Source organism: Sphaeramia orbicularis, chromosome 22, assembly GCF_902148855.1.
Source record: "Sphaeramia orbicularis chromosome 22, fSphaOr1.1, whole genome shotgun sequence".
NCBI lineage: Eukaryota > Metazoa > Chordata > Actinopteri > Kurtiformes > Apogonidae > Sphaeramia > Sphaeramia orbicularis.
Window position 1 is genome coordinate 14476644 of NC_043978.1, and position 26656 is coordinate 14503299.

At 37.3% G+C, this 26656-nt stretch overlaps 1 protein-coding gene across 6 annotated transcripts in view; it reads right to left on the minus strand.

Moving 5' to 3' along the window:
- fgfr3 (fibroblast growth factor receptor 3) overlaps positions 1 to 26656 on the minus strand; it is a 205133-nt gene that overhangs the window by 92556 nt on the left and 85921 nt on the right. For 4 of the 6 annotated variants that reach the window (XM_030126738.1, XM_030126737.1, XM_030126735.1 and 1 more), the window contains exon 4: positions 20962 to 21027. In XM_030126738.1, the coding sequence (XP_029982598.1) occupies positions 20962 to 21027 (66 nt within the window). The remainder of the gene's footprint in view (positions 1 to 20961; positions 21028 to 26656) is intronic. The other 2 variants (XM_030126739.1, XM_030126740.1) reach the window with 1 other exon arrangement.

A 26656-nucleotide genomic window follows, 5' to 3' on the forward strand; every position in this document is an offset into this window, starting at 1 on the left:
CTATACCACCCTCCCACCCCACCCCTGTATTGAATAAGTAGGACGGAAACAGGCCGGCCTGCACGCCTCCCCATTGTCAATTTAAGCAACATACTTGGTTAAAATGTACAAATGCTGTGTCTTTATCCAACATGTCTGTCACATACTGACCCTCAGTTCCAATAACAAACTATTTTAAAACATTGAAAATTAGAACTGCAGTTTAGACTAGTTATCAAATAATAAAAGTAAAAAAAAAAGGATTTTAGATGCATATTTATATGATTCTATGCCATCAGATGATATTCAAAAGCAATAAAACCTGCTCTTGAAATGTTGCCAGTTCCACAAAATCCTCCAAAAACCAAACATCCTGCATTAAAGCTACACAGCTGATGAAAATATACACAAATACTGTGTCTTTATCCAACATGGCGGTCACGTACTGAGCCTCAGTTCCAATGACAAACCATTTTATTACACTGAAAATTAGAACTACAATTTAGACTAGTTACTTATCAAAGAATAAAAGTCCAAAAAAGGAATTTTAGATGCATATTTATATGATTTTGCACCATTAGATAATATTCAAAAGCACTAAGACCTGTTCTTGAAATGTTGCCAGTTTCACAAAATCCTCCAAAAACCAAACATCCTGCATTAAAGCTACACATCTGATGAAAATATACAAATACTGTGTCTTTATCCAACATGGCGGTCACGTACTGACCCTCAGTTCCAATACCAAGCCGGGCATCACATGCGAGGCGTTCAGGTGCAAGTGTCGATCTGTAGAAGCGTGGCCGCTAAAGTCCGGTCCAGTGTTTGATGTAGTGTTTGTGTCTGTTCTGATGTACTTCTGACACACATTTCTTTGGCTCCTGCTATCAAACTTTGGCTGAGGTTTGACCGAGTAATTACAACCAGACAGGGAGAGAGAGAGACAGAGAGAGAGACAGAGAGAGAGTGATGAAAGAGACAGACGTGTCTTAGAAAGCAAACAAACACACTGTTACTCCACTCCATAAATCCTATGTGTGTAACTCTAATGTAACACTTGAACATGGCTCCCTGCATGAGTGCGAGACTCCCCAGCTCGCTAAGGCAAACACTCTCCACATGCAACACACACACATATACACAAACACACACAAGCCGTCTCCGCCTTAAAAGGGAAATATCTGTTAGATTTCATTACTTCTCTCCCTCCGTCTCTCTTCTGTCTTGGCGTATTTGGAGCGACACGCCGCTCAGCGTGGGACAACCCTCTGAGGAGTCTGAACACATTGTTTTCTTGGCATCGTAATCAGCCACACACACACACACACACACACACACACACACACACACACACACACACACACACATACACACTCAGCCAAACAGAAACACACCAAGGTTTTAAACAGTCTCTGTCCCGATGTGTGGTCCTCCTCCTCCTCCTCCTCCTCCTCCTCTGAATACACCGTCCTGCTGCAGAGGACCGACCGGCCACAATGACGTTTTTTAACCCAAAATAGACGCCGGCGTGAGTTCAGCACCAGCTCTGGCGCTTCTGCTGCTTAGTCAGAAAAGCAGATTTTTTAATGTTCTGATCAATTGACGCTAAGTGAAAACTGATGTGTCTGCGCGAGGTCTGACACTCAGAGCAGGAGGAGCTGTAAAAGTCTCACTGAGGTTTTAAAGCAATGGATTTACAGGCAAGAAGAAGAGTTATTGAAACACTGATTTTACCTGAACTTTTCTTCTGTACTTTCGGTTTTTAACGCTGCAAAAGTCTAGCTCTAAGACTCTATTGCAAAGGTGTTTTAAGCAAGAAACAAAAGTGATGAAACATGGATTTTACCTGAACTTTTCTTCTGTACTTTCGGTTTTTAAAGATGCTAAAGTCTAGCTCTAAAACTCTATCGCAAAGGTGTTCGAGGCAAGAAAAAGAGCTGTTGAAACACTGATTTTACCTGAACGTTCTTCTGTACTTTTGGTTTTTAAAGCTGCAAAAGTCTACCTCTAAGACTCTATCGCAAAGGTGTTTTAGGCAAGACCAGTTGTTAAAACACTGATTTTTACCTTAACATTTCTTCTTTTCTTCTTGTATTTAAAGCTGCAAAAGTCTAGCACTAAGACTCTATCGCAAAGGTGTTTTTAGCAAGAAAAAGAGCTGTTGAAACACTGATTTTACGTGAACTTTTCTTCTGTGCTTTTGGTTTTTAAAGCTGCAAAAGTCTGGCTCTAAGTATCTATTGCAAATGTGTTTTAAGCAAGAAACAAAGTGATGAAACACTGATTTTGCCTGAACTTTTCTTCTGTATTTCTTGTATTTAAAGCTGCAAAAGTGTAGCTGGAAGACTCTATTGCAAAGGTGTTTTAGGCAAGAAGAAAAGTGATGAAACTGATTTTACATGAACTTTTCTTCTGTAGTTTTGGTTTTAAAAGCTGCTAAAGTCTAGCTCTAAGACTCTGTTGCAAAGGTGTTTTAGGCAAGAAGAAAAGTGATGAAATACTGATTTTACCTGAACTTTTCTTCTGTAGTTTTGGTTTTAAAAGCTGCTAAAGTCTAGCTCTAAGTCTCTATCGCAAAGTAGTTTTAGGCAAGAAAAAGAGTTGTTAAAACACTGATTTTCACCTGAACATTTCTTCTTTTCTTCTTGTATTTAAAGCTGTAAAAGTCTAGCTCTAAGATTCTATAGCAAAGGTTTTTTAGGCAAGAAAAAAAGTGATGAAACACTGATTTTACGTGAACTTTTCTTCTGCACTTTTGGTTTTTAAAGCTGTAAAAGTCTAGCTCTAAGACTATCACAAAGGTGTTTTAGGCAAGACAAAGAGTTAAAACACTGATTTTTACCTGAATATTTCTTCTTTTCTTCTTGTATTTAAAGCTGTAAAAGTCTAGCTCTAAGACTCTATAGTAAATTCTTTGTTGGTAAGAAAAACAGTGGCGAAACACCGATTTTACGTGAACTTTTCTTCTGTACTTCTGGTTTTTAAAGCTGTAAAAGTCTAGCTCTAAGACTCTATAGCAAAGGTGTTTTAGGTAAGAAAAAGAGTTGTTGAATCACTAATTTTACCTGAAGTTTTCTTCTTTAATTTAAAGCTGTAAAAGTCTAGCTCTAAGACTCTATCACATAGGCTTTTTAAGCAAGAAAAAAAAGTGGCAAAAAACTGATTTTCCTGCATTTTTCTTCTGCAAACCAAGTACTTTTGTAATAAAAACAAAGGAAATAAGAAAATGATTCAAAAACCTTTTAGAACTAGCAAACAGGGAATATTCCTGGAACATTCCCATCCAATGTTTCCAGTTTCCAACTTTTACACAACATTGAATGATGGTATTTGGTTTCTAGGATCATTCACTGTCAGTTAGGACTTTTAAGCATGTTCCTTCAAGGTTCCCTGAAGGATTTTGTGAAAACCTCAGGGAACATTTCTAGTAGGTTTCCTTAATGTTACCTTAACCTTAACCATGTTAACCCTAGTTTCTACTTTTCCCATGAAAAAACTGTTGTGATGCAATATTTATTCAAGATATGCTTATAAGTTTTGGGGGTTTTCTTTGCAATGAATGTCTTTTTTTTTTTTTTTTTTTTAAGAAAGCTGTGAAACTCTTGTCTTGTTGATCTTAGGACGTCAGGGCTCTCAGGTTTGTTGGTGAAAGCTTCCACAGAACCCTAAAGAAACGTTCACTGGAGGTTCTTAAGAGGCTACTATGGAAAAACCTTCAGGGAATGTTCTTCAGGCATTCCCATTAGGTTATTTTTGGAACGTTCCAGGAACAACCAGAATGAATGTGCGCCAAAACATTAAGAAAACTCTCCTGAATGTTCCCTGAAGTAAAAATTATTTTGCGGGGTACAGAGCTAAGGTTTTTTTTTCAGATTTAACGGCTCAGAGGATCCTTTAGGAAGCTGATACCGACACTTTTGATCCCACAAAAAAGTAAAAATAGCAGTTTTTTTTGGTAGAAACAGCTGTTTTTCTTTTTTTTTTTTTTTTTTTTTTAATTATTATTACAATTATTTCTGTGTTTCTGATTTACTGTGCAGCTCTGCCCTGAACGCTCAGCAACACACAGGAATCCCATCCCGTGTCTAATTGGCTGGATGGTATTTCCTCAGCATAGGCGAGTGGGATTTTCAGAGGAGGGCGGGGGGGCAGACCGGGGCAGATACACCTCAACCCCACAGGGACCGGGTGTGCAGATAACCCTGCCCTGAGTGGAAAGTGGTTTACCATAACATACATACTTTAGCGTCTTGTCTCCGCTGCGCAGCTACAGTATCATGTCCAGATATCAGCTGCAGAGGTTAACTGAGGGAGGCGGCCTAAAAATACACAGCTGTACTCCTGTTCTGCTGTTTGTTTGGTTTATGCTTGAAAACAGACTCCGAAGCATGGCCTCAGTAATCACCGAACACCGTCATGAAGAGGTCAGTAAAGTGCACACGTATATACTGTACCGACTCAGCGCTACTTATATGACGGCTGGGTTTTCTCGCTTACTCTTAAAAGGCTTCGTTCAGATTCTTAAAGGTGGGGTGGTGCGAGGTAATGAGGTGATAACCTTTAAAACACAGGTGTCAAACATGCAGCCCGGGGACCAAATCCGGCCCGCCAAAGGGTCCAGTCCGGCCTGTGGGAGGAATTTGTGAAATGCAACAATTACACTAAGATATTAATAATCATTTTAGTTCAGGTTCCACATTCAGGCCAATTCGATCTCAAGTGGGTTGGACCAGTAAAATATGATCATAATAACCTATAAATAATGACAACTCCAAATTATTCTCCTTGTAAATGTACAGATTTTCATGTAATTTTACTGTATTTACAGGGTGGGGAAGCAAAATTTACAATATTTTGAGGCAGGGATTGAAAGACAGTGTATGACCAATTAGTTTATTGAAAGTCATGAGAATTTATTTGCCACAAGAAAATTGACATAATAGAAAATGTTTTTATTCTATGTGTCCACCTTCTTTCTCAATAACTGCCTTCACACGCTTCCTGAAACTTGTGTTCCTCAAATATTCGGGTGACAACTTTTCCCATTCTTCTATAATAGTATCTTCCAGACTTTCTCGTAATAGTTTTGCTCATAGTCATTCTCTTCTTTCCATTATAAACAGTCTTTCTGGACACTCCAACTATTTTTGAAATCTCCTTTGGTGTGACGAGTGCATTCAGCAAATCACACACTCTTTGACGTTTGTTTTCCTGATTACTCATATGGGCAAAAGTTTCTGAAAAGGTATGGATAATAGTGTTAGGTATGATTATCACATCAATATATGTTTGGTTTCAAAACAATTGACGTAGTGCCTGCTGAGAAAAAACAACTAAATGTTCATTGTACATTTTGCTTCCCCACCCTGTACACTAAAACAAACTATCTTTTCTCAAAAAACATGAATAACCTGAAAAGTCTTAAGAGAAGTCAGTGCAATTTTATTAATATTCTGCCTGTTACTAAATGTTTTGTGTGTTTGTAGATCCATTCTGATCTGTAAGTTGTAATATACATGTGTAAATGGTAAACTGAGAGAGAACATTTTTAAAATTGCACCTGTTTTTCTTAAGAAATTTCAGTTTATTTTTGTTATTCACACTTTTAAAGCATAGTTTGTAGATGCAAACATTTTCATAATGTATTTTTTTAATCCTTTTCAGTTTGGAGTTGACATTATTTATATATTATTATGTTAGTATTTCCCTGGTCTGGCCCACTTGGGATCAAACTTGCCTGAAAGTGGCCCCTGAACTAACTAACTAACTAACTAAATAAATACATTTTTTTTGGTTCTTTTTTATATTACATGCCATATATCTTAACCCCCCCCCCATATGATGATGTAATATAAATATTGTATAATACTGTACATAATGTCACTTGGTGTCGCTTCAATAAAGGTTAAAAAAAAAAAAAAGAACCTGAAAATTCTTAAGAAAAAAAGTGCAATTTTAACAATATTACGCCTCAGTTTATCATCTATACATGTGCATCACAACTTACAGATTTAGTAACAGGCAGAATATTGCATAAAATTCCACATACTTCTCTTAAGACATTTCAGATTGTTCATATTTGTTCTGGTATTCATATTTTTTGTAAAAGGATAGTCTGTAACTAACTTTTTTTTTTCTAAATTTACTTTTTTTTACACTAAAACAAAGGAAAATTTACAGTTTTCATTATTTACAGGTTATTATGATAGTATTTTACTAGTCTGATCCACTATGGATTGAATTGACCTAAAATGATTTCAACATTCTTGATTGTTAATATCTTCAGTGTCATTTTTATATTTCACAAATTCATCCCACAGGCCGGATTTGGACCCTTTGGCGGGCCGGATTTGGCCCCCGGGCCGCATGTTTGACACCTGTGGTCTAAGTGTTGTTTTTCTGAATTAGGTTTTCATTGTATGTGTGTTACATTTCGCTGGTAGAATCACTCTGTGCACACACCACACACACCAGCCAACCCCTGCGGCCCTCTGATCATTTTGCCTCAGACTTTGTGTTGCAGGTCAGAGGAGCGAGACTACGGCTCTATCAGCTTGACTCCGGCGCTGCAGCAATTAGCCGGAGCAGGACTGGTGCCGATGGCCACGGCACAAGTCCCTCCAGCGTTCAGACACCGATCTGGGTAAAAGGGGGAGGGTAGAGGGGGTGGGGGGGTGCCTAATTGTGTAATTGTATAATTTGCCCTCGCTGACGCCTCCGAGCACACAGGCAGATTTCATTACAGATTACACTGGGGCTCTTTGAAGGCACGCTGCCTCCGAGGGCCTGCAGGGACTCAAGGCAAACAGATCGGAGCTATGGCGGCCACGGAGCAGCGTAGCGTGGCCCGGCGTCCGGCTCTCTGCTCTCCTGCCAGGGTAAACAAGGAGGCTGCATAGCTCAGGAGCACAGCACAGCACAGATTAGGCTCTGTTAACATTCCTCCCCCTCACATACACACTGTCCCTCCACTTCACACAGACTCACTGCTCTGCACACCGCAACAAACACTCGCTTTAATAAACTAATTAATAATGAGCACAGGAGCCAAACGGTCTATTGATTTATGTTGGAAAACTGTCGGTTGCCCCACTCGTTACTTCTGGTTAACGAATTTAACCTCAAACTGACATATACGCTGGGTGTGATTTGTTAGGGGGGATGGGGGGGGGTAAACCCATCCCTACTTTTTGCTCAATGAATTTCATCCTCATGGGATTGGGGGGGGTGGGGTGGGGGGGCAATCAACCAATGGAAATAACAGCAGGTTGGGACAGTTTTTTTCCACCTATATCCTACATTAGTGGCACTAACGTTCACCTGAACTGAACTGTCGGCAGTCTCAGAATTTGCAAACGTCCCCAAGCACTGGGGGGCCGTATGGGGGGTGGGGGGTGGGGGGGGGGGATGCAACGAATTAATAGCACCCAGCATTTGTGTGTCCAGTGGATACAGGTTAGAAGTTGTGAAAATTTCATGTAAGATCTGCTGAATAACAGAGGAATAGAACCAGGGAGTTGGACGTTGAAAGTATGTAAAGTTTCATTAGTTATATTAGTTATGGACCGCACCCTCACGTATATAACCGTATACAAGTAATTTTTTATTTTTGTGTTCGAGCAGGGGTGTCAAACTCATTTTCTTCTGGGGGCCACATTCAGCCTAATTTAATCTGAAGTGGGCGGGATCAGTCAAATAATAGCATGATAGCTGATAAATAATGACAACTCCAAATTGTTTCAGTGCAAAAAAAAAGAAGACATTCAATTATGCCAATATTTACGTTTACAAACTATCCAAACAAAAAGGATGTGAATAACTTGTAAAAAAAAAAAAAAAAGCAATTTGTTAAGAAATATAGTACAATCTTATCAGTATTATGCCTTGACTTATCATTTATGCATATGCATTACAGGTCAGATCTACAAAGGCACAAAACATTTAGTAACAGGCAGAATATTGTTAAAATTGCATTGAATTTTCTTTACACATTTCAGGTTGTTCATATTTGTTCAGGTTATTCACATTTTATTGTTAAAGGATAGTTTGTTAATGTAAACATTTTCATAATTTAATGTTTTTTGCACTAAATCAAAGAGAAAAAATTGGTGTTGTCATTATTTATAGGTTATGATGATATTATTTTTGAGTTTGATGCCCTAACTAGCACTTTGCAAATTCATCCCGCGGGCCGGATTAGACTGTTCAGGTTAATTTTTGCACTTTCACCCCGCAGCCCGGAATGGAACCTTTGGCGGGCTGGATTTGGCCCCTGGGCCGCATGTTTGACGCCTGTGTGTTAGAGCATTTAATTAACTGGTTGTAATCGGGGTGTGAAGGGGATTTGAAGTAATATAGTAAAAAAAAAAAAAAAAAAAAAAAAAAATGCTCCGGGAAAACATCTCCTACCCTGGTTTTGTGGGAATGTACATGTACAGTTTTATTTAAACTCTATACCTAAGTTTTATTTATTATGTAATTTAATTTATTGTTTTATTCAATATTCTCAGCACAATTACTGTGAAATCTTTTTGAGGTTTATTTTATTTATTTTCATTTCTTGTATTTATTTATTTATTTAGCCTTTTTTTTAAATGTATATACATTTTATTATTATCTATTTCTTCTCTGCCATGTTCAAGATGTTCATGGTGTTTGATGGTTTCGTATGAATGAAAAAACAGCAAATATATGTTAAAAAAATAATAATAATAATGTGCACATGCATACGACAGTGGAGTTTAGTTCATTCCCTTCCATTCATTCAGCTCCACGTGGAAACTTTGCATCTAAACCAGGGTGTTCTGCCAATTTCAACACAGATTCAGAGTGATGACAGGACAGAGGGAGTGAAAAATAGTAAAACATCTGAGGAAAAAGGCACAAAAACACTAAATGACTGATCTGATGATGGACCTTCGAGGTTAGATTGTTGTTTTTGTCAAAGGAGTCTGGTGGTTTTGCAGTTTCAGCCTGGTAAAATGATGAAAATATTGTAATTATACCGCATAATTATAGTCATATCACTTAGGTTTTTAAATTTTGCTGCCATGAAGTTGTGGCATTTCAGAAACAATGAACTATTTAAGTAAAAAAACATCACTTTCTGTTGTTGTATGCAAGCTTTTAAGGAAGTTTTCATGCCTTTTTCATTATTTTCACACAAACCTTTGCACTTTCAGGGGTTGGAAACCAGGCGTATGCATTGCAGAACTGTCTGATTCATTCATTTTAGTGCAGTTTTCTGCAGCTCTGATGGTAGATTTTCCATGTTTGGTAAAAACTTTAACGTACTGTGAGGTAATTTGAGGGTTCCTACACATTTTCCATTGAAATGTTCCGTACTCAGTTTATTTCTCAGACTGTACTCGCCATCTGAGTACATGTAGTCATCAAAGTATTATGCACATCAATGCCTTTCAGTGTTAACATGTATATTACACTATGATTTTATCTAAAACAAGTGTGAAAAAAAGGTTGTTTGATAGATTTGTTTTTCTAATTTTAGACAATACTTTTGCATGGACTTCAGTTGGGCAAAACTTATCCTATTTTCTGTGAATTTTTTTGGATTCTCTCTCTCTGTCTCTCATTTACAAGGCTGCCAATTAATACTGAACATACAATAACTCAAACTACGAATTATGAAAGAGCTGCAGCATCTGAAACCGACCACAATGAACATTTGACAGATAAACAGAACCACAGTGCTTCAGTTTCAGCTTCAGTTTGTCATGTTTTTTATGGATTGAGATTGTCTCTGTCAACTCACCGTATATTTCTATAAGTAAGTTGTTTTTTTTGGGGTTTTTTTTTTTGCTTTTTTCATCAATTGCTAGAAATTTCAGATGACCCCATTTCAATTCAAGGTGACCCCATGTGGGGTCACGATCCCAAGGTTGAAAAACACTGGTCTATCTAAAACAACTGAAATATAAAAAAGCTAACTATACTACAACAAATAAGGATACATTCGGGTAAAATAGGATATGTACTCTGTGCTTCAATATGAAGAAACAAAACTGTTTTGCTAACGCAGAATGAGCCTTCAGAGGTGGAGGAGATGATTTCCAGATCTCTAATGGACTGAATGAATGAACCCTGCCTCACTAATTGGGGTGGGACTGAGCGAAAATGTGAATGAGTGGACTGAAAGGGGCCTGTGATCCGAGCTGAACCGCTGCCAACATCCATTAGTGGTTCAAACCCCAGACTTCAACGTCACAGTTTAGTCACTCACATATAGAGCAGATGATGTGTGTGAAACTCTAAAACCAGTAAACTTTAACCTGAGGTATCGATACCGGAGCTGGAAGGAAACTAAAGTAACAAACGGTGTCTGCTCGGTTATAAAAATGAAACACGAATCTGGTGTCGATCCTTCAAACGGGTCGATACTATCATTTGTGAGCAGTTTCGTCTCCACGGGAAATACTGGGGCTGCTGGGTAGGCATCTATGGTCTCTGAGTTTTCCCAGAAGGCTATGGGAGACAGCTGAAGAAGAGGAGGAGGAGGAGGAGGAAGAGGAGGAGGAAGAGGAGAAGGAGGAGGAGAAGGAGGAGGAAGAGCAGGAAGAAGAGGAGGAGGAGGAGGAAGAGGTGGAGGAAGAGGAGGAGGTAGAGGAGGAAGAGGAGGAGGAGGTTCACTCTGTCTGTGTCTATTCTATTCTATACGGTTCTGTTCTATTTAGTTCTATTCTGTTCTGTTCTATTCAGTTTGGTTCTATTCTATTCTATTTGGTTCTGTTCTATTTAGTTCTGTTCTATTAAACTTGGTTCGTTCGGTACTGTTCTATTCTATTCTGTTCAGTTTGGTTCTATTCAATTCTGTTCTATTCTATTCTGTTCAGTTTGGTTCTATTCAGTTCTGTTCTATTCTATTCTGTTCAATTTGGTTCTTTTCGGTTCTGTTCTATTCTATTCAATTTGGTTCTATTCTATTCTGTTCTATTTGATTTGGTTCTATTCGGTTCTGTTCTATTCTATCCTGTTCAGCTTGGTTCTATTTGGTTCTGTTCTATTTAATTTGGTTCTGTTTGGCTCATTCTATTTGGTTTGGTTCTATTCTATTCTGTTATGTTCTCTTCTGAGAAATCGTCACAAATGACCCTGATCTGTCGCGAAATAAATAATCTTGAAGACTTCGTCTGTGAATTAAATAACTTTATTGAATCTACAGTTGAAATATCTAAAAACAGAACCATTCAATGGGGCGCAAAAATGTGCAGTTTAGTCTAAATATCACTTTTGCTTCTGTTCTCTAACTGGAAAAGCCAAAGAAATCCTCCTCCTCTGTTTTATTCCTTCTTTCATCGGACTCTAATATTGAACAGATCATCTTAATGCTCAAAATTCCAACCACAAACTAACTTCCCTCTCTAATACTGAACAGATCATTTAAATTCTCAAAATGCCAGACACAAACTAACTTCCCTTTCGAATACTGAACAGATCTTAATTCTCAAAATGCCAAACATAAACTAACTTCCCTCTCTAATACTGAAAAGATCATCTTTATTCTCAAAATGCCAAACACAAACTAACTTCCCTCTCTAATACTGAACAGATCATATTTAGTCTCAAAATTCCAAACACAAACTAACTTCCCTCTCTAATACTGAACAGATCACACTTATTCTAAAAAATTGCCAAACACAAACTAACTTCCCTCTCTAATACTGAACAGATCATATTTATTCTCAATATTCCAAACACAAACTAACTTCCCTCCCTAATACTGAACAGATCTTAATTCTTGAATTGCCAAACACAAACTAAGTTCCCTCTCGAACAGATCATCTAAATTGTCAAACTGCCAGACACAAACTAACTTCCCTCTAATACTGAACAGATCATATTTAGTCTCAAAATACCAAACACAAACTAACTTCCCTCTCCAATACTGAACAAATCTTAATTGTCAAAATGCCAGACACAAACTAACTTCCCTCTAATACTGAACAGATCATATTTAGTCTCAAACTGCCAGACACAAACTAACTTCCCTCTCATTACTACTCGACCCTCTCCGTCCCCTGGTCTCGCCGTGTGAACGTGGCTGTCCTTCCGTTGGCCGGCGGGGGGACTCTCCGTGTGGTTGTGTGGCGTGTCACATGGCTCCTCTCTGCTACAGCCGGCTAATTAGCGGTGGCTTAGCGGACATTAAGCAGCGATAGGGGTTTAACGTTTCTGGGCTAATCCCTCTCTTTTTGGCCAGGAAATGGGAGCCTCATATGTCATGAGGTAGACGTCCATCCACAGATTAAGCCTGGCAGTCTCAGGCTATTTACTGGCATTCAGGACGGCTGCAGTAAGCTGCCACCGCCGCCGCCGCATCGGCCCGTTTAGAAAACACTCCAAGTTTTCAAAGGGAAGTAAAACGGTGCATTCAGGCACATTCAGGTTTTGCATTGCGGGCGTTAAGCCGATCCAGGCCTGACTTACAGTATAAAGACATCAACAGGAAACTCTGTGTGTTCACTCTATACTTGATTCTGCTGCTTTAGTCCACTCCTGCTAATCTCTTTGGATTGAATCATCAGCTAAATGTCTTCAAGGCAAATGCACGGACAAAGTAAGATTAGGTTTTTTTTTTTATGAATTCTCCACCGATTTAGGCAGAATGAGGAGATTAAATTAAAGTGAGAGCCCCCGAGACAAAGGGCGTTAATGTGGATTGATGCATTCATTAACGGATTAGAAAATAAGTATTAAAGAGGTGGGTGGTTGAAGGACTCTTCTATGTTTTATTTATCTACTTTATCTGTTTAAAGTTAAGACACGTAATGCAATGTCGACGACAGAGCGTTAGGACGACATTAGGGGAAAAAAAGAGTTTTACTTCGCATTTTAGACACTGAACTTATTGATTCTATTCTGTTCTGCTCTGTTTGGTTCTATTCTGTCTTGTTCTATTCTGTTCTATGTGGTTCTATTCTGTTCTGCTTGATTCTATTCTGTTCTGTTCTATGTGGTTCTATTCTGTTTGGTTCTATTCTGTTCTGTTCTACTTGATCCTATTCTGTTAGAATAGAACCAAATAGAACATAACAGAATAGAATCAAGCAGAGCAGAATAGAACCACATAGAACAGATGATTCTATTCTGTTCTGCTCTGTTTGGTTCTATTCTTTCTTGTTCTATTCTGTTCTATTTGGTTCTATTCTGTTCTGTTCTATTTGATTCTATTCTGTTTTATTCTGTTCTGATGTGTTCTGTTATCTTCTGTTCTATTTGATTCTATTCTGCTCTGCTTGATTCTATTCTGTTCCGTTCTGTGGTTCTGTTTTGTTCTGCTTGATTCTATTCTGTTCTGTTCTGTTCTATGTGGTTCTATTCTGCTCTGCTTGATTATATTCTGTTATGTTCTATTTGGTTTTATTCTGTCTTGTTCTATTCTGTTCTATTTGGTTCTATTCTGTTTGGTTCTATTCTGTTCTGTTCTATTTGATTCTATTCTGTTTGGTTCTATTCTGTCGATTCTATTCTGTTCTATTTGATTCTGTTCTGTTGTGTGCTTGATTCTATTCTGTTCTGTTCTATGTGGTTCTAATTTGTTCTGTTTGATTCTATTTTGTTCTGTTCTATTTAGTTCTATTCTGTTCTGCTCTATTTGGCTCTATTCTGTTCTATTATTTTCTCTTCTGTTTTATTTGGTTCTATTCTGTTCTGCTTGATTCTATTCTGTTCTGTTCTATGTGGTTCTATTCTGTTCTGCTTGATTCTATTCTGTTCTGTTCTATGTGGTTCTATTCTACTGTGTTCTATTTGGTTCTATTCTGTTCTATTCCATCCTGTTATCTTCTTTTCTATTTGGTTCTATTCTGTTCCCTTCTGTTCTATGTGGTTCTATTCTATTATGTTCTGTTCTATTTGGTTCTTTTCTGTTTTATTCTATCTTGTCTCTTCTTTTCTATGTGGTTCTATTCTGTTCTGCTTGATTCTGTTCTATTCTATTTAGCTGAATCGTCACAAATGAACCTGAACTGTACAAAAATAAATAATCCAGAAGATTTTTTTTTTTTTTTTTTTTTTTAATCTGTGAATTAAATAACTCGGTTGATTCTACAGTTGAAATATCTAAAAACAGAACCATTCAATGGGACACAAAAATGTGCAGTTTAGTCAAAATACCACTTTTGCTTCTGTCCTCTAAGTGCAAAAGCCAAATAAATCTTCCTCCTCTGGGTTATTCCTTTTTACATCTGACTCTGATACTGAACAGATCATCTTTATTCTCAAACACCAAACACAAACTAACTTCCCCCTCTGTTTTTTTTTTTTTCCTTTAACGCTGCAGAACTCACGTCGTTTCTGTCTCAAACCTTCAGTATTTTTCTGTGACTACTTTGACGTTGGGGTCTGATGCTGTGAAGTGCCTGCAGCTGGATGTCAATAGATGGAACTGAGCTTTCGTAATCACCGCCGGTCACTTTGGCGTTTACCCCTGATCCCAGCTGTGGATCTGTGGTTCTGGTCGGGTCCCGCCTGTCGCTCCGTCAACCTAACAGTTCCATATTTCTCCTCTGGCACCAATTTGGTGGAGCAGTTAAAGTGGACTGGGACTGGGTTCAACATGTGACGGAGGCTTTGACGCTCCTGACATATTTTTGGCAGTTTTTCAGTTTTATTCGGACGCCTGCGGTGAACTGAAGATGTGGACAGATTTAACCCATGAAGACCCAGTGCTGCTTTAGTAGAGGTGAAATGAATTTGTCTATTTAACCTTCCTTAAGTGATTTTTTACCTCCGCCAAGGAGGTTATGTTTTTGCCAGGGTTTGTTTGTCTGTCTGTCTGTTTGTCTGTCCGTTAGTGTGCAACATAACTCAAAAAGTTATGGACAGATTTGGATGAAATTTTCAGGGTTTGTTGGAAATGGGATAAGGAAGAAATGATTAAATTTTGGTGGTGATTGGGGGTGGGGGGGCCCACGGGGGGGCCCATTTCCAACAAACCCTGAAAATTTCATCCAAATCTGTCCATAACTTTTTGAGTTATGTTGCACACTAACGGACAGATAAACAAACAAACAAACCCTGGCAAAAACATAACCTCCTTGGCGTGGGGGGGCCCACGGGGGGGGCCACTGATCAGCCTTGGCAGAGGTCTGCGCTCTCCGAGTGCTTCTAGTTTTCTATATTTAACCTTTCTTAAGTGATTTATCACCATTTATTCTAATATTTTCCTCTATATTTTGCATTTTTTTCAGACAAAATCAAGTGTTTTCCCTTGTTTAACTTATTAATCATGTAGATGTTCATTAAAACTCAGATTAAAGTTGAGGATGATTATATCAAAAACAGAGAAAACTGAAGAAAAAGTGACTGTTCCAGTAAAATATATCATTAACTGAACACTGAAATTTTTTTTATTATGTTTGTTCATTTTTACTCATTTTATTTCTTATTTTACAGGGTGGGGAAGCAAAATTTACAATGAACATTTAGTTGTTTTTTCTCAGCAGGCACTACGTCAATTGTTTTGAAACCAAACATATTGATGTCATAATCATACCTAACACTATTATCCATACCTTTTCAGAAACTTTTGCCCATATGAGTAATCAGGAAAGCAAACGTCAAAGAGTGTGTGATTTGCTGAATGCACTCGTCACACCAAAGGAGATTTCAAAAATAGTTGGAGTGTCCATAAAGACTGTTTATAATGGAAAGAAGAGAATGACTATGAGCAAAACTATTACGAGAAAGTCTGGAAGTGGAGGAAGCAAAAAAAAACGTACCAAAGCTTTAATTAAAGCTCTCAAATCCAAAATCCTAAAGGATCCAACCAAATCCATGAGAAAAATGGCAATTGAACTTGAGGTAGACAACAACCGTTAGAAATGCAGTAAAATCGGATTTGAAGTTAAAATCTTACACAAGAACACCAAAACACTTGTTGACAACAGCAACAAATCCAACTTTAGCAATTTTTGGGAATCATGTTTATGGCCGCCTTCTAGCCCAGATCTAAACCCTCTGGATTCTGCTATTTGGGGCGTTTTAGAACATGCTACCAATAGAACATCACACAGCAATGTCGACTTTCTTAAAGATACTATTAAAGAAGAATGGGAGAAGTTGTCACCCGAATATTTGAGGAACACTTGTGCAAGTTTCAGGAAGCGTGTGAAGGCAGTTATTGAGAAAGAAGGAAGACACAGCAGAAAAACATTTTCTATTATGTACATTTTCTTGTGGCAAATAAATTCTCATGACTTTCAATAAACTAATTGGTCATACACTGTCTTTCAATCCCTGCCTCAAAATATTGTAAATTTAGCTTCCCCACCCTGTACTTGTTTTTGTTCATACTGTTTTTTTTCCCTACATTTTCTTACCTCTTTCATTATTTTTTTCTTTGATTTTGTTCAGTTTGTGGCTTATTATATCCGTGTAACTTATTATTTTGTTGCTTTATTATTCAGATTTGTTCATTATATTGATCTATAATGGGACTGATCTATTTATTCATCACTACGGAGCCTCTGAACATTCAAATGGGTCATATCTGATGACCGTGAAAACATGACAAACTATATTTTACACCAATTATTTACATGTATTGATAGAATTAGTGGATCGACAGGTATTAAACAGTTTAGATCAGTAGATGCTTTTGGTCATCGGTGGGCGTTTGGGTCTGTATGAGTTAAACTAATCAATCTTCTCTGAACTTTATGAACCATTAACCCTTGAAATACTCTGACATTCAAAATTTCAACCTTTCTATGTTATTAGAAATCATAGTATCCCTCCTCTTGCCCTAAAACATCTGAGCAGCACTTGCCAAAACATAAACACATGCAATAAAACAACTGTTACAAGGTCATAAACTGACAAAAAAACACTCATATTCACTATTTACAGCTTCAAAATGTCTATAAAATCTGTCTGAATCAATGTATAATGTTACTGAGGCACAGGATGGTCCCATATTTCATGTTTGTGGAAATGACCAAAAACAGTCACTTGCCTGATAAAGGGTTAAAATATGCTAACACTCATAAAATTCAGACAAGAACTAAGTGTAATACTGATTTCTATAGATATGTTAGTTTATTCCTTCCTCCCTCGCTGTTACTGTTGTCGTTTCTTTCTTTGCGTCGTCTGGTTCTACAAAGGCGTCTCAGTGCGGCGTCTGATTGGTGGAGAGCCCGCCGACGGTTGGAGACGTTTCCTATCAGCGTGGAGTCCTGCTCGCTGACAGAACAGAGCGTATGAAGTGAACGCAGCCAGCAGACGCCATCCCTCATCGTTCTTTGTTCACCTGCGCCTGAACTCCGCACGTGTCTGAACGCCAAAACAGCTCACATCAGAGGCGAGCGCCGAGAGGGGTGGGACCCACCGGAGGAGCGGCGGCGTTTGATCTGAGCGATAGCGCCGTTTAGCTGGGCGCCCCGGGGAGAGGCTTTAATGTGTACATGGAGACGGTGAGCAGATAGAAGGCATATCATTCACATTACAGATAATAAAAGTCACATTACATCCAATAAATCCGAACAGTGGGTATGTAATTAGCCATAAAAACACCTTTCCATGAGCATTTTTGCAGCTCTGCGGTTTCACGCGTTTATCGCAGTGACAAGGGAAATGAGCCGAAATGTACATTAATTATTGTAAACGCAAGTTACATAAAGACACAAATGCTTCACAACAAGCGGGGCTGCATAAAATGTACCCACAGGTATTAAAAGGTACAACGTATAAAAAGCACTGACGCATTAATTAGATGCAAAAATAAATAAATAAATAAATAAATAAATAACTCCCATCTGGATTTAACTCAGCAAATATGTAAGAACTGTTTGAGCTGTGACAAGTTATTTAACCCCAACCTTCTCATTTCTTAAACAACCACCAGTTCGATAAAGAGCATAAAGACTGGACTCTGTTTCAATGGGAATGAACACATTACCCATCATGCTTAGTGCCTACAGTATAAGTGTTATGATATAGGGTTCAGGTCTATGTTCACAATGTTATGTGTCCATAAAATGATGCAAAAAAATGTTCTGAAACTACATAAGATTATCAGTGAATGTGTGATGTAGTCAAAGCTAACGGCTACATAAGGCTAAAGCTAAAGTGTTAGCTAATTGCGGTGATTTTACAAGATTCATCCATCAGTTGCTTCCTAAAATTATTGCAGTAAAGAATATTTTTATCCCCTTATGCATGAAAAAAGTTGTAGCTGAGTGTCAACTTTTGCAACAATAAAAAGCTAAAAAAAAAAAAAAAATGCTATCGAAGCTAACATCTACCTAAGCCAAGGTTAAATTGTTTGCTAATTGCTGTGATTTTACAGGATTCATCCATCAGTTGATTAAAAAAAAAAGGGTAAGTAATATTTTTATCCCTTTACGCTACAACTTTTTTTCATGCATGTTGTCAACTTTTACATCGGTAACAAGCAAAATTATTAGTTAGAAAAATGACAGAAATGATGATGTGACATTGCATAAGATTATCAGTGAATGTGTGATGTAGTCAAAGCTAACGGCTACATAGGGCTAAAGCTAAAGTGTTTGCTAATTGCTGTGATTTTAAAAGATTCATCCATCAGTTGCTTCCAAAAATTATTGCCGTAAAGAATATTTTTTATCCCCTTATGCATGAAAAAAGTTGTGGCTTATTGTCAACTTTTGCAACAATAAAAAGCTAAAAAATATAAAAAGAGGTCACTTTGGCTTATTGGCCAATGTGTGATGAAATCGAAGCTAATGGCTACATAATGCTAAGGCTAAATTGTTCACTAATTCCTGTAATTTTATATGATTCATCCATCAGATTCATCCATCAGAAATTAATGCAAAAAAAGAATATTTTTATCCTTTTAAGCCACAACTATAACTTTTTTCATGCATGTTGTCAACTTTTGCAACAATATAAAGGTAAAAAAGGTAACATTAGCTAGAAATATGACAGAAATAATGATGTGACATTGCATCAGCTAATTAGCCGACGTGTGATGTAATCAATACTAACAGCTACATAGGTCTACGGCTAAATTATTTGTATGATTCATCCATCGGTTGCTTCTAAAAATTAATGCAGGAAATAATACTTTTATCCCTTTAAGCTACAACTTCTTTCATGCATGTTGTCAACTTTTGCATCAATAAAAAGCTTAATTATTTGTTAGAAAAATGACAGAAATAATTGTGAGACTTTGCGAAAACTTACTAGCCAATGTGTGATGTAATCAAAGCTAATGGCTACATAAGGCTAAGGCTAAATTGTTTGCACGATTCATCCATTGGTTGCTTCCAAAAATTAATACAGTAAATAATATTTTTATCCCTTTAAGATACAACCTTTTCATGCATTTGGCAACTTTTGTATCAATAAAAAGCTCAATTATTATTTAGAATAATGACAGGAATAATGATGTGACATTGCATATCAGTGCATATGTGATATAATCAAAGCTAAAGGCTACATAAGGCTAAGGCTAAAGCGTTAGCTAAGTGCTGTGATTTTACAGGATTCATTCATCAGTTGCCTCAAAAAATTATTGCAGTAAAGAATATTTTTATCCCCTTAAGCTACAGCTTGTTTCATGCATGTTGTCAAAATTTGCAACAATAAAAAGCTAAAATTAAAAAAAAGGTAACTTTGGCTTATTGGCCGATGTGTGATGTAATCAAAGCTAACGGCTACATAAGGCTAAGGCTAAATTATTTGCACGATTCATCCATCAGTTGTTTCCAAAAATTAATGCAGTAAAGAATATTTTTATCCCCTTAAACTACAGCTTCTTTCATGCATGTTGTCAACTTTTGCATCAATGAAAAGCTTAATTATTAGTTAGAAAAATGACAAAAATAATGACGTGTCACTGCATATCAGTGCATATATGATATAATCAAAGCTAAAAGCTACATAAGGCTAAGGCTAAAGCATTGGCTAATTGCTGTGATTTTACAGGATTCATTTATCAGTTGCCTTCAAAAATTATGGCAGTAAAGAATATTTTTATCCCCTTAAGCTACAACTTTTTTCATGCATGTTGTCAACATTTGCAACAATAAAAAGCTAAAATTTTAAAAAAAAAAGGTAACTTTGGCTTATTGGCCGATGTGTGATGTAATCAAAGCTAACGGCTACATAAGGCTAAGGCTAAATTGTTTGCACGATTCATCCATTGGTTGCTTCCAAAAATTAATGTAGTAAATAATATTTTTATCCCTTCAAGATACAACTTTTTCATGCATTTTGTCAACTTTTGCATCAATGAAAAGCTTAATTATTAGTTAGAAAAATGACAGGAATAATGACGTGTCACTGCATATCAGTGAATGTGTGATGCAATCAAAGCTAAAGGCTACATAAGGCTAAGGCTAAAGCGTTAGCTAATTGCTGTGATTTTAATGGATTCATTTATCAGTTGCTTTCAAAAATTATTGCAGTAAAGAATATTTTTATCCCCTTAAGCTACATGTCAACATTTGCAACAATAAAAAGCTAAAATAAAAAAAAGGTAACTTTGGCTTATTGGCCAATGTGTGATGTAATCAAAGCTAACGGCTACACATTAAAGTTTTTGACCAGACTGTGATTTTACACAATGCATTAATTAGTTGCTTCCAAAAATGATTGCAGTAAAGAATTTTTTCTTTTCACTTAGAGCTAAAACTTATTCCAGATGTCAACTTTTGCACCACTAGCTAATTATTTTACCTTAATTAACAACCGCAGAAGCTTCTAAACATTAATTATAATGCAACAGCGTCCACATCCAGCCTGTGTGGCAGCTTTTTGTGTGTTCCGGTGTTTGGCATCAGCTTCTAAACATGAAGGTAAACTAAAAAATAATGAGAATAGGTGTCTTTGGATGATTTTTTCTATCTGATTAATTAACTTCGTTGCGTTCTACCGCCCCCTCGTCAAATGTCTTTTAGCTGTTTCTTAATGCAGTAAAATACTTGCTCAATAAAACAAACGAGATAGTGGATAAGAAAAGAATAATTAAGAATTCACCATTTCCATTACCTGCATCTTCTGGGTCTTCGTCATAATCTTCATCATCACCAGACGACAGAGAATCTAAGCGAAAAAAAAAAAAAAACACAATTGAAATGACTAATTAAGTTGAATGAATCACGGCTATTCATTACGTGAACTTGGTAACCATCAGATAAGACGAAAATTACAGGGACTTTGTTTCGATGTAGCCGAAATCGCGTGTGATCGCAAACAGGAGTGATTACGCCAACGCATGCAGATTAAACTGGGCTCATTGAGAAAGTCATGAATGAGGCTACAGTTCTCGTTCAGATATTACAACCCAAACATTTCCACAGACCTTACAAATGAGAGGGTCATTAGCTCGGCTGCTACGACACGCTTGCGCTAACGGACACACACACACACACATATATGCACATGCAAAAACAACTCTTTTACCCCAGTCTTTGCATCACGCTCTACACGCTAACTCCTGCTAACAGTAAGCATGTCAGATGACGCCTAATTATTTTTAGCCCCAGATACGGCGGTCGTCTAGATCTGCTGTGTCGCACGTTTGCGCTGCACCGTGGTAATTATTTTGGATGTGACCTGAAGGTTTTCTGGTTCAGCGCTGCAGGTCTGGTTTAATGAGAGCCAGCTGTTACCTCGCTGAGCTAAAACCGCTCCTCAAACTCCTGACTAGCACGTTTTTTTTGTTTTGTTTTGTTTGTTTGTTTCTATTATTTGACACCGTTCTCTACTGTTGTGATGCAGAGGAGCTAATTTGACTCATGTTACACTTTGGATGCACTCCATCATTGTCAACGCGACGCCTCGTCTTAAAAACGTGACTGTTTTGGTAACAACGAACTTCATCCCAGACAATGTCACGGACCGAACACCCTGAGCTTTTACTAATCAGTAAAAATGAACGGATTTAATTCACAGTTGGTCCATGTGAGTTCTTCTAACATCTCCAATTTGTGTCATACTTTCAGAAAATGATGTTATTATCCTGCAAAAAAAAAAAAAAAAGGAATGTCTGACTTGAATGTGGAATAATCATCTTCAAAGATTGTTTTTGTAGGTTTTTTTTTTTTTTTTTTTTAGACTTAACCTTGTTTACATTATTTAAATTGTTTAAATTTCCAAGATTTATTAATTACCTCCGCCAAGGAGGTTATGTTTTTGCCAGGGTTTGTTTGTTTGTTTGTTTGTCTGTTTGTCTGTCCGTTAGTGTGCAACATAACTCAAAAAGTTATGGACAGATTTTGATGAAATTTTCAGGGTTTGTTGGAAATGGGATAAGGAAGAAATGATTAAATTTTGGTGGTGATCGGGGGTGGGGGGGCCAATTTCCAACAAACCCTGAAAATTTCATCACAATCTGTCCATAACTTTTTGAGTTATGTTGCACACTAACGGACAGACAGACAGACAAACAAACAAACAAACAAACCCTGGCAAAAACATAACCTCCTTGGCGTGGGGGGGGGGCACTGATCAGCCTTGGCGGAGGTCTGCGCTCTCCGAGTGCTTCTAGTTCAAGATTTTTTTGGCTCAATTCAAGATTTTTTTTTTTTTGCTTAATTACATTTTTTGGTGGCTTAATTCAATATATATATATATATACATATATATATATATATATATATATATATATATATATTTTTTTTTTTTTTTTTTTTTTTTTGCTTAATTCAAGATTTTTTTTGCTTAATTCAAGCAAAAAAAGTTTGGAGTTTGCATGTTCTCCCCGTGTCTGCGTGGGTTCTCTCCGGGTACTCCGGCTTCCTCCCACCATCCAAAGACATGCACTGATAGGTTAATTGGTTAATCTAAATTGCCCATAGGTGTGAATGTGAGAGTGATTGTTTGTCTCTATATGTTCAGCCCTGTGATGAACTGGCGACTTGTCCAGGGCGTACCCCGCCTTTGCCCCTATGTAGCTGGGATAGGCTCCAAGCGACCCCCGTGACCCTAGTGAGGATAAAGCAGGTTCAGAAAATAAATGAATCAAGCAAAAAAAAAAATCTGCCAATGGAACAAGTGAAAATTATCTTGGTAAGCTTTCTTGAAAGAAGATTTTCCAGATCTATTGTCTAAAAATAAGTTCTTATATCTCACTGAAAAGTTCCTCTTGAGGTGATTATGTCTTATTTTAAATGTGATGAGATATTTGGACCAGAAATGAGAAAAATACACTTGGTAAGATTTAGATTTTTGCAGTGTAGTAGAAAATTAATAAATAAAATACCATTTACTGAACATCTACGATTTCTAGGTTATCATGTCAGGATCAAAGTGTGTCTCCATCTGCAGAAATGACTGTTTGTTGCATCTGGAAACCCCTAAAGTTGTCATTTTATCCAGTTAAGTGTGCAGATAACTTCACAGCCTCCGTCTTCCAACATGTGTCTACAATAGGAACTGGCCGCCTTCCGCTGTCTGGACGCCATCCAAGTGCTAAATCTGATACTGCTCCTAAATATCTGACACCTTACTCAAATATTTGAGGAAAAACACAATAGTCCATGTGTGTTTTAGATGGAGCTGAGGCTCTGTGTTTAGAGTAGAGGGAGGAGGACGGAGAGAACAGGATATTGCCGCCAAATACTGTGAAAAGTCTGGCTTCACGGGTAATATAAGCATGTAGTGAGTGTTAAAACGATATGAAATGTCTGACAACGTGGCTGTGATGAATTTGCTTCCTGTGTGGTTTTTATTCCCAAACTGAGCTGGAAACAAATTTACTTATTTCAGCTTAGCGGGAGATTTATTCAGATTTTTCACCTTTGTTTTTTTAAGTTGTATGTAGTATTTCTATTTTCAAATACTAAAAATGATCTAAAATTACAGAGCTGTAAAGTTCTACCAACGTTACCAATGTATTGGACTGTACAGACATGAACTACATTTATTTCCATTGACAGGACGGGCGATATATGTGACCACTAGAGGGAGTAGTGAGTCACTCTGCTGGTCTCCTATAGTGAGGAAAACTAACACTACAGGGCTTTTGACCAAAGCGTCACAAAGTGACCAGATGGGATGAGAACCATTAAGAAACAACTTTTAGAGTCAAAGAAAAGAAGTGATAAAATTGGATTCATTGTGTTGTTTCCACTGGACTCAGCTGTAAATAAAAAGAATGGAATTTGATGATGAAATGTCAGTGTTTCTTCTATACAGGTGAGTTTGATTCTGAATCTTATGAAGGTATAAAGTTATTATGGGATATTCTTATCTGTGCTAAGTTGTCGTTTGTTGATCCACCGTTCAGACTAAACTGTGACAGTTCTGACCTCGTTTGTTGGATTCAAACAGATCTTTAGTTCAGATACTGAAAACCAAGGTTATAATAGTTTTGGATTTTTCATTATAGTTTAGTTTTATTTAGTTTTGACTTTTTTCTCTCTAATTCAGTTAGTTTTAATTCGTTTTTAGAGCAGGTTTGCTAGTTTTTATTTTCATTTTTTTCAAAATGCTTAGTTTTAGTTTAGTTTTAGTATTAATTTTAGTTTTTTCATATCTTTTATCTTCGTCGCCATCGTATTCAAATAAATCCCAGACAGGACTCTGCTGCTTTCTCCCAACTTTAGTCTCTATGTTTCCAGGTAGAGTGGGAATGAGAAGACGACTCTAAACGACAAGTGACGAGAAGTGACGGACCGTAAAGTACCATATGGTGCCACTAGCTAAAAATTGCTAGAGCGAAATAAATCACTTTCGTATCAATCCAACATTGACAAAGATGAAAATGAAGGGAATTTTATCCATAATTTTTATATGTTTTAGTTAGTTTTGTAAGCACACAATACAGGTTCAGTTAGTTATCGTTTCTTTCTTTTAACTGCAATTTTTATTTATTTCAGTTAACGAAAATGTTTTTTCAATTCTAGTTTTCGTCATTTCGTTAGTTTTCGTTAACGATAATAACCTTGCTGACAACACAAACCGTACAGAAATCAGAGGTGATTAGTGGTTTTACTGTGGCTGTTTTCAGTCTAAAAACTGAGCTAAGCTAACAGAGCTAAGATAACAGAGCTGTAATGTAAACTATCAGCTGATGCAGCATTTGAAGATCATAAGACACTGTTTTATTTCCAGCATCTGTTAAAATAAGCGTCGATAAGTTTTAGTTTGAAGAAAAAAACTTGATGGTACCATAATACATGTTGAAAAGAGGGAAAAATCCAATTAGGAGCTGCCATAAAAGTTAACCCTTTCATGCATGAATTATGAGAACTTTAATCAAGATTTTTTCCCCGGAGTGTATTCCTAGTTTATGAAAAAATAAATAAATAAATAACACAATTGTTTTTATACAAACCTATTTTTCACGGAGTTACAAAAATGTTCACTCAGCTGGACACCATATGTTTAATTTTAGAAGCAAAGAAACTTGTATTTACAGATGTACTATGTGAAAACGATGAAAAAAAAAAAAAACATGTTTAATGCTGCTAATCTGATGTTTTCTCACATTTTAACATACCTGCATGCCAATAATATGCAAAAAAAACCCCAAAACAACAAAAAAAAAACAATCAACTTTTGTTTTAAAAAAAAAAAAAAAACAACAAAACAAAACTGTTTATTTCAGTCTAGTAACAATTAGCAATTTCTTACACTCAAACATGTTAGTGCAGATCAGGTTTATCTAGAACAGCAGAGTTACAGTAATGGTATGAATTGCAGTGTATGGGATGATGCACAAAACAACAGATCCATAAATATACAAGAAAACACCTTTGATCAGCTGTCCACTGTAGTGACCACTATGCATGAAAGGGTTAAAGCACTGGGTCTTTATGGGTTAAATTAGTGATATGGTGAGTCTGATACTGACACCTTGGTCCAGGAGGAGAAACCGTCCAGCTCTGATCAGGACTGGAAAAGGCCATTTTCCTGCCGGCTTTCAGCCAAACACATGCATGAGTGTGAGTGTGTGTGTGGAAGTGGGGGGTGAGTTGACAGGGAGTGAACTCTCTCATTTCTTGCCACCCCATCTGTTTTCAATGATGAAATGTTTGGAGCTAATTGCTTTCTAATTAGTTGTCAATAACAGGCTCAGCTGGCGTCCATGAGTTTTACGGGAAAAAGCCGGCTGACTTTTAGGCTACTGCTCGACTCATTTAGACCCCCCCCACACACACACACACCACCACCACCACCTCATACCCCACCGGCTTCCCCACTCCACATTAGAGCTCTGTTTGCATCCCACGCTCATTCACGATAATGAATTTCACCGTGGATGTGAATCTGAGGGGAGAATGTGTGTGAAACGTGGCTCAGCGGTGCGGCAGTGTCTGTAAAAGTGTGTTTATGTGCACGTTCACCTGTGAGGCAGCAGTCAGGAGTAGAACAAATGATACCACTTTCCTCCTGAGTAAACATTTTAGCGTTTTCCTACAAACCTTTCTGACAAACTGTCATGTTGAGACATCGCTGCTGTAGCTGTTCGACTGTGTATTGATAGAAAATACCTGGAGTCTCAGGTGTCTGTCAGGTGGAAGGAGAGCAGCGACAAGGTGCACTATGTGATTCTACACTGAAAAAAAGGAGCATCTCACTGGGATAAACTGACTGGAATTTGGAATATTTAAAGCTGCGGGAGACTTTTGTGACCAATTTTTCATCAGATCTGTAAAACCTCAGTCATATCCTCAGTATCATCAATCTGTAAGTCTGTCTGTGATCACTCACCTGAATCTCTTGC